Source organism: Elephantulus edwardii, unplaced genomic scaffold, assembly GCF_000299155.1.
Source record: "Elephantulus edwardii isolate Elephantulus edwardi_28Jun2011 unplaced genomic scaffold, EleEdw1.0 scaffold00129, whole genome shotgun sequence".
NCBI classification, from domain to species: Eukaryota; Metazoa; Chordata; class Mammalia; order Macroscelidea; family Macroscelididae; genus Elephantulus; species Elephantulus edwardii.
The window spans coordinates 7,682,438-7,691,194 of NW_006399879.1; the positions used below are offsets into that span (position 1 = coordinate 7,682,438).

At 53.2% G+C, this 8,757-nt stretch overlaps 1 protein-coding gene across 2 annotated transcripts in view; it reads left to right on the forward strand.

Annotated features, from left to right (window-relative positions):
• AFAP1 (actin filament associated protein 1) overlaps nt 1-8,757 on the forward strand; it is a 97,253-nt gene that overhangs the window by 21,289 nt on the left and 67,207 nt on the right. For both annotated transcript variants that reach the window (XM_006893622.1, XM_006893623.1), the window contains exon 4: nt 2,307-2,518. In XM_006893622.1, the coding sequence (XP_006893684.1) occupies nt 2,307-2,518 (212 nt within the window). The remainder of the gene's footprint in view (nt 1-2,306; nt 2,519-8,757) is intronic.

The following is an 8,757-nucleotide window of genomic DNA, read 5'->3' on the forward strand; positions in this document are numbered from 1 at the left end:
CCTCTATGAGGTGGATTGATTCAGTGACTGGGATAATCGGGATGGGAGTGTCAGAGACAGTGTGATTGGCACAGGACAGAGCTGCGTTGAGGGCTGTTGTACATAGGGTCGCTATGAGTCGCAAGTGACTCAACAGCACGTAACAACAACAACATTGTGATGGGAAAGTCTGTTCGGGACTTCTCCAGGGTACTGAAGAGCAATGGTGTTGCTCTAGAGACTAAAGTGCGTCTGATACAGGCCATGGTCTTTGCAGTCACTTGTTGTGCATCAGAGAGCTGGACAATGACTATGGAGGATAGAAAGAGAATTGATGCCTATGAGCTGTGATGCTGGAGAAGAGTGTTGAATGTACTATGGACTGCTAAGAAAACAAACAGGTTCGTCCTGGAGAGGGTTAAGCCAAGTTGCTCCTTAGAGGCGAGGATTCTGAAGCTTCATCCGATAAACTTTGGACATGTTACAAGGAGGGATCAGTCCTTGGAGGGACAGTGCAGGACAGGAAGACCCTTGATGAGGTGGATTGATTCAGTGACTGGGGTAATGGGGGTAGGTTTGTTGGAGAAAATAAGATTGGCTCAGGAGAGAGCAGGGTTTAGAGCTGTTGTATGTAGGGTCACAAGTGACACGACGGGACATAACAACAAGTGTAGAAGTGAGCTGTCCACCCACAATAGCACTGCCCATCCACGGGGTTTCTGCTCTGGGCGCACCAGGTGTCCGGCCACAGGCATTGACACAAGTGGGTACTTCTGTCTGAGAGCCTCCTGGAGAATGTGAGCCCAGGTTTGTTCGAGTGAGGTGGGGTCTGCAAGGCAGTGCCAGGAGTGGGGCGTGAGAATGCCTGGCCATGGGGTGAGTGTGAGCAGGCTTGGTGGGGAGGGGCCCCTTCTGTTATAGGAGCCATGCAGAGGGGGCCACAGTCACCATGGCCAAGGGGAGGGGGCTCAGCAGCACAGCAGAGGGTACACTCACAGAGTCCTCGTCCGCTCCGGCCCCTTGAGGTGGGGTCTTCCAGGAGGGGGAGGAGGGCTCACAGAGTCCTCAATCCTCTCTGTTGCTGGAGGTGGGGTCTTCTGCGAGATGTGTTTGCAAACAGCCATCAGTCCCTCTGGTCTCGTGAGTCCCTATCGAGTTCATTTTGCCTCATGGGACCCATGGCTGCAGAGTAGACTGCTCCCTCAGGCCCAAGGACTGGGTTCTGGCCATGGTCACAGACCAAATTGTTTCCCAAAGTAAGTGCTGGGGCCCAGGGCCCGCCATCTGTGGACACCATGCAGGGTGACGTGGCGCCATCACCTCCCGCAGTGTGATCAAGGATGAGGTATAACACCACTGTTGTGACACGCACGGTGGTGTGATGTCCTCACACCCAGCTATGTGATCTAGGATGAGGTGTGACAGCCCTGCGGTTGTGACGTGCAGGGTGACGTGACATCATACCCTCCTGCACTGTGATTTAGAATCAGGGGTGACGACCTTCACCATTGTGGGCTGCCGTGAATGGACTTCACCACGTGGTGACCCCAAGGGTGCAGAGGACAAGACATTCAAGGTCATGACCTTCAGGGCGGTGGTGGCCAGGCCTTTGTCTGGGACGTTCTGGGGTGGCCTTGAACTGCCTCCCTTTCGGCTCTTTGTCCAGTGCTTGACCATTGTGCCCCTGGGGCTCCGTGGTCACTTTATTGAAGCTTTGAGTTGACCTCCTGCTGCCTGAGGCTGGGTTTGTTCTTTCTACATTTAACATTTGGAAGAAGTCCAGCCAGAGATCTGCTTAGATCCTGTGATGGGGAAATCAGTCCCTGGAGAAAGGCAGCCCGCTCGGAAGAGCGGAGGGTCAGTGAAGGCAAGCCAGTCCTTGTCGGGGGCCACGATACAGTGACGTTCGGACAGCAGTGACTGTGGAGGGTGCAGGGCCCGGCAGGCCGCTCTGCTGTGGACTGCACTGAGTTAGAGCTGATCCAATGGCGCCTAGCAGCAGCAGCACCCCAACATGGAACCCCTTCCCCACCACACTGCTTGGTTATCATCTGAGGAATTGTTGCCTGGCTGTCCCTGACCTGGGGGGCGGGGGTGACGCAGGACACTGTCCACTCTCCTGCTGCCTTCACCGTGGCTGGTGTGCCTGGTCTGTGGCTGCAGTTACTGTGCGGAGGCCCCAGCCGCCAGCTGTCCTGGCACTGCAGTGGGCGGCATGTGGACATGGTCACCGGGGTCCCCGACCTGCATTCCAGCCTGCAGGTTGGGTCCTGAGCACGCTTTTGTCACTGGCCCTTGACCTTTACCTCTTTGTTTCTTTGTGAAAGATTATGACTCAGATGCAATGAGCAGCTCCTACGAGTCCTACGATGAGGAGGAAGAGGAGGGGAAGGGGAAGGACACGCGGCATCAGTGGCCATCCGAGGAGGCCTCCATGGACCTGGTGAAGGACGCCAAGATCTGTGCCTTCCTGCTGCGGAAGAAGCGCTTCGGACAGTGGACCAAACTACTCTGCGTCATCAAAGATTCCAAGCTGCTGGTGAGGCCCGTCCCTGTGTCCTGGGTCAGCCTGGCCATCACAGAAGGTGGTGTCTGTATCCTCAAGGTCAGGCTGGCCATTGCAGATGATGTCATCTGTGTCCTGGGTCAGCCTGGCTATCACAGAAGGTGGTGTCTGTGTCCTGAGAGTCAGGCTGGCCATTGCAGATGGCGGTGTCTCTGTCGGGTCAGGCTGGCCGTTACAGATGGTGGTGTTTGTGTCCTACAGTCAGCCTGGCCATTGTAGATGATGTCATTTGTGTCCCATGGTCAGGCTGGCTATCGCAGAAGGTGGTGTCTGTGTCCTGAGTGTCAGTCTGACCATCTCAGGTGGTGGTTTCTGTGTTCTGTCCACTGATCTCAGAATAGGCAAGATGGAACACTGAGAACACTCCAGGTCCAGCAAATACTTGCTGCCTCTGTGGATTTCGGTGCTGGTGGTCAGCACACCCAGCTTTCGGGCAGTGTGTCTTCGTCTCCCGCGATCCTCACTCCCCACAGTCCAGGACAGAGGGGCCACTGCAGGTGACATCAGGGCCACATCCCTGAAGCACAGGCCGCTCTGACTTCCCACCACCCTTGGCCCTGTGCAGTGAGTCAGGGGGCCTGCACCCAGGTCACGGCAGAACCCCAGGAGGCCAGGAAGGACATTCTCAGGAGCATTAGGGCCCATTTTATATTAACCCAAGGGGCAGCCTAGGAGCATGGGTTAGGAACAGAGATGAAGGGGCAGAAACGGCCTCCCTCCTTCTCCTCCCCTCCCTCTCCCCCCTCTGCCCCTTCCTCCTTTCTGTTTTTTGTTCCTCCTCCATCCTTCTCCCTTCCTCCCTCCTCCTTCCTCTGTCCATCCTCCCTCCTTCCCTCCTCCCTCCCTCCTCCTTCCTCTGTCCTTCCCCCCCTCCTTCCTCTCACCCTCCTCCCTTCTGTAAGTTCTGAATCGCACTGCCCCCGCGGGTCCCCTAGCCTATGACCTTCACGTGTACAAACTGCCATGTTTTCCTCCCAAAGTACAGCTTTTGAGTTCAAACCTGTGACCTTTAAATTAGCCGCCAAGTGTTTTGACCACAGCGCTACCAGAGCTGCCGGGGAGAATGTGAATTGCTATTTAACGATTGTCTTCTGATTGTCAATGGGGGGGGGTGTATTTATGGTACATGTTCGGTCTGAACTTTCCCCAAATTTAGAATGTTCCAAAGTGACGCTAAGGAAGGGTTTATATAAAAGAAGGATGGAAGGTCAATGAGTTAGTTACTGGATTCGTGGATCTGATCCTCTCCTCTTCCTTTGAGCTAGGCTATTAGCTGATTTGGAGAAGCGTGTTTTCTATGAGCTATGAGATAGGAAAGGCATGATGGGCCTGGGATGAGCTCGCACCTGCCCTCTCTCCTCTTAGATGGTCTAGCCCTTAACTCCACAGCCCTAGGCCATCCTGGGCCTGCATGGTCCTGGCCTGCTGTGAACGGGGCCTGTCTTTCCCTTGGCCTGCGTGGTCCTGGCCTGCTGGGAGTCGGGACTGTCCCTCACCGTCTGAAGCTGCGAGGAGACATCTGTGCAGCGCCATCTGCTGTCTGCCAAGTATCATTGAGATGAGGAGGCGCCTGTGAACTTTCTCAGATGCTGTTGGCATTCCGCGCTTGGTACCAGCTGCCTGTGTTAATAATAATTTAATGTAATTACAGCCACACGATAGCTCATTACACAAGCAGCAGAAGCTGCCCACGAAGCAGCTGCTGGGCCCAGGTCCCTAGACTCTCAGACTGTGCCTTTCTCTGAGGAGGTTCCTCGAAAGGCGAGTGAGACTTTGGACAAGGGTCAGATTCCACATCCTCCTCCTCCAAGACGCAGACCTTGTTAAGGTGAATCGGAGCTCCACACACAGCAAACGCAGTATTCGGCTGTGGGGACGCTGACCCCACAAGGAAGCCTTCTGGTCCGGGGGGCCTTGGCCAGCAGCAGGGCATGGACAGGGTTCTGACTGGAGGCTGCAATACCAGCTTCCTGCTGGACGACTGGACGGACTGTGGGGCTTGGCTGGAAGCACCACTATGGGCTGTTGTGATTGGTTCATTTGAATTCATGACTGGGGGCTTCAAGGCAGTTACAGGCTGCTGGGCCACTGGTGGCACTGTGGATAAAGCACTGGCTGTGATCCGAGTGGGTGTCCATGCACCAGCCTCTCCCTGGGAGAAGATGAAGCTGCATGAAGGCCTCGGGAGCCCAGAAGAGGCCACCGCCCACCGTGAGGGGCCGATGAGGGGCAGCACTGACCAGCAGGCTGTGGACATGTCCTGGGAGCTGCTGAGATGTGGACTTCCGATAAGCACGTGTCCTGGCTCTCCCTGAGAATGTTCTCTGTGAGAATGTTTCTTCCCCTGTGTGCCTCTCTGTGCAGGTGTGGGGTCAGCTCCGAGAGCTGCCAGTTCTCAGTCTCTGAAGCTGCCCCTCAGCTATGGAAAAGTCCCCGAGTTAGGTGGGTCAAAGCCAGACTGGGACCAGCCCTCTGACTTAGTCACATGCCCTAGGTTTCGGGTTCCTACCCCCATCCTGGAACATGCCAGTGCCAGCCCTGCTCCTCGCCTCTCCCTCTGTGTGCCAGGCCCCTGGGCGCCAAGCACTCCGTGTATGTTCATAGATGCCCAGCTCGAGCAATCTGAACTCACCCAGTCTCTGTGGCTGGAGGCCAGGGCCACGTAGCCTCCATGGATGGAGGGCTAGCTAGGGCTGTGTAGCCTCTGTGAATAGGGGGCCAGGGCTGGATGGAGGGCCAGGGACACATAGCCTCTGTGGACAGATGGTCAGGGCTGTGTAGCCTCTGTGGAGGAAGGCCAGGCCTGAATGGAGGTCCAGGGCTGCATACTGCTTAGCCTCTGTGGCTGGAGGGCCAGGGCTACGTAGCCTCTGTGAACAGGGGTTAAGGGCTAGATGGAGGGCCAGGGATTCATAGCCTCTGTGAACAGAGGGCCAGGGCTGCATAGCCTCTCTGGATAAAGGCCAGGCCTAGATGGAGGGCTGCGTACCGCATAGCCTCTGTAGATTGGAGGGTCAGGGAGGCATACCACGTAGCCTCTGTGGCTGGAGGGCCAAGGCTGTGTAACCTCTGTGAACAGTAGGCCAGGGCTGGATGGAGGGCCAGGGCCGCTTAGCCTCTGTAGATGGAGGGTCAGAGACTGTGTACCGCATCACCGCTGTGGACAGAGGACCAGGGCCGTGTAGCCTCAGTGGACGGAGGGCCAGGGACACGTAGCCTCTATGGACAGAGGGTGAGGGCTGGATGGAGTGCCAGGGCTGTGTAGCCTCTGTGAACAGAAGATCAGGGCTGTGTAGCCTCTGTGAACGAAGGCCAGGCCTGTATGGAGGGCTACGTATCACATAGCCTCTGTAGATGGAGGGTCAGAGGCTGTGTACCGCGTCACCTCTGTGGACAGAGGACCAGGGCCATGTAGCCTCAGTGGATGGAGGGCCAGGGACACGTAGTCTCTATGGACGGAGGGTGAGGGCCGGATGGAGGTCCAGGGCTGCATAGCCTCAGTGGATGGAGAACCAGGGTGGTGTATCCTCTGAGGATGGAGAGCCAGGGCCATGTAGTCTCTGTGGACAGAAGGCCACATGGGGAGTCCATGCACAGTGGGGTAGCTGGGGTTTGGAGGTCTCTCCTCTGCCCCAAAGCAAACATTTTCATGCAGACAGACCTCAGGAGTATGGTGTTGGGGTCCAGACCGAAACTAGAGCAGGGACAATGGGTGGAAGGCCGAGCCTGACCTCTGCTATCTTCGCAAAGAGGGACTGCTCTGATCCACAGCATCCGCAGGTCCGAGCTAATAGCTACAAGCAGCAGGCTACAGAAGGTAACTAAGTTGCTGTGTTGGCTCCCCAGCCTCAGGCTGTATCATTTTGACAAATGTGATACAATGCATCATGTGACTGTGTGAGGAAACTCACTGGCACACAAGCCCCCTGAGAGTAGAGTCCTGATTCCTATCCGGCTACTCTGTGTGATTTACCAGGGATCCTGGTGTACAGTGGCTAAAGCAACTAGTCCAAAAGGTCTGCAGTTCAAATCCTCCAGCCGCTAATTGAATTTTCCACCTAGGGGGTCAAGATTGGTGGACGATTTATCAACAATCTGCGTTATGCAGATGACACAACCCTGCTTGCTGAAACTGAAGAGGACCTAAAGCACCTACTGCAGAGGGTCAAGGACTGCAGCCTTCAATGAGGATTGAGGCTCAATGTCAAGAAGACAAAGATTCTCACCACTGGACCAATTGGCAGCATCAGGATGGATGGTGAAGAGATTGAGATTGTTCACAGCTTTAGTTTTCTTGGCTCCACAGTCAACAGTCTTGGCACCAGCAACCAGGAAATTAAAAGGCACATTGCCATGGGAAAGTCTGCTGTTAGGGACCTCTCCAAAGTACTGAAGAGCAATGGTGTCTCTCTGGAGACTAAGGTGCATCTGATACAGGCCATGGTCTTTGCAATCACTTGTTATGCATCAGAGAGCTGGGCAATGACCAAGGAGGATAGAAGGAGAATTGATGCCTTTGAGCTGTGGTGCTGGAGAACAGTATCGAGAATACCATGGACTGCTAGGAAAACAAACAGATTTGTCTTGGAAAGGGTTAAACCGGGTGGCTCCTTGGAGGCAAGGATTCTGAGGCTCCGTCTGACATATTTTGGACATGTTGTGAGGAGAGACCGGTCCTTGGAGAGGGACATCATGCTTGGGAGGGTGGAGGGACAGCACAGGAGGGGAAGGCCCTCTATGAGGTGGATTGATTCAGTCACTGGGATAATCAGGATGGGAGTGTCAGAGGCAGTGCGACTGGGACAGAGCAGAGTTTAGGGCTGTTGTACATAGGGTCACTTTAAGTCACAAGCGGCTCGACGGCACATAACAACAACAAACAACAAGGAGGTAGCTAATATTATATGGATCTTGGCAGAAAGCAGGGAGTACCGGAGGAATGTCTGTGTTTCATTGATTATGCAAAGGCATTTGACCGTGTGGATCACAAGAAGTTGTGGCTGACTCTGAGAAGAACATTTGATTGTGCTTATGGGAAACCTATACTTGGACCAAGAGGCAGTTGTCAAAACAGAGCAAGGAAACACTGCATTGGGAAAGGGGGTCCACTGGGATGTATTCTGTCTCCATACTTTTTCAATCTGTATGCAGAACAGACTCATCTGACTCAAAATGCCCCATGCCAGTCCATCTCATCTCCCCAATGCCTAGTATGTCAATATATATGCATTCCATTTCTTCCTTAAGAATATCTAATTTTCCTACATTCATGGTTCTCACATTCCATGTCCCAATCACTAGTGTCTGCTTACAACTGTTCCTCTTCCTTTGTATTTCCATACTTGAAAGCTCAGCCCCAGCTGCCCTTTCTGTTATCTCCATGTGTTCTGTTGTGCATAGGGTTTTCAGAGGCCTGCTATTTCAGAAGTGGATGGCCAATCCTTCTTCCTAGTCTGTCGTAATCTGAATGTTCAGATTTAGAGAAGTATAAGACAGACCAGCATTTTACAGAAGAGTGAAAGATATATCCCTTATTGTAGAGTTAACCATTCATATTAGTGTTGCCCCTGCCCTTGGCACACGTGTCTTTACCCACTTATTTCCCTGCTCTCCCATCCGTTAGGATACCCATCCACTTCTACCCACTCCCTTCAACATCCATCTCCCGTTGTCCCACCCTTGAGCTGATATCTTATATCTGAAGCTTCCTTTGGAAAGCCATTGCTAGATCCATCTTGAAGTACAATATTGTGAGTGACAGGAAAATATTCATACACATACAAGGAAGGCCAGTAAAATACCACTATCATTCAGATATATGCACCAACAACCAGAGCCAAGGAAGAGAAAATAGAAGATTTTTACCAACTTTTACAGTCGGAGATCGATCAAACATGCAATCAAGGTGCATTAATAATAATGGGTGACTGGAATGCAAAAGTTGGGAACAGAGAAGATTCAGTAGTTGGAAAACATGGACTCAATGACAGAAATGGAACTGGAGAGAGGATGATCGAATTTTGCACAATCAATGACTTATTCATTGCAAATACGTTTTTTAAGAGACATAAAAGCAGGTTATATACATGGATTTCACCTGATGGTGTGGATAGGAATCAGATTGATTTCATCTGTGGAAAGAACCGCTGGAGAAGCTCAATATCAGCTGTGGAAACTAGGCCAGGAGCTGATTGTGGAACAGACCACCAACT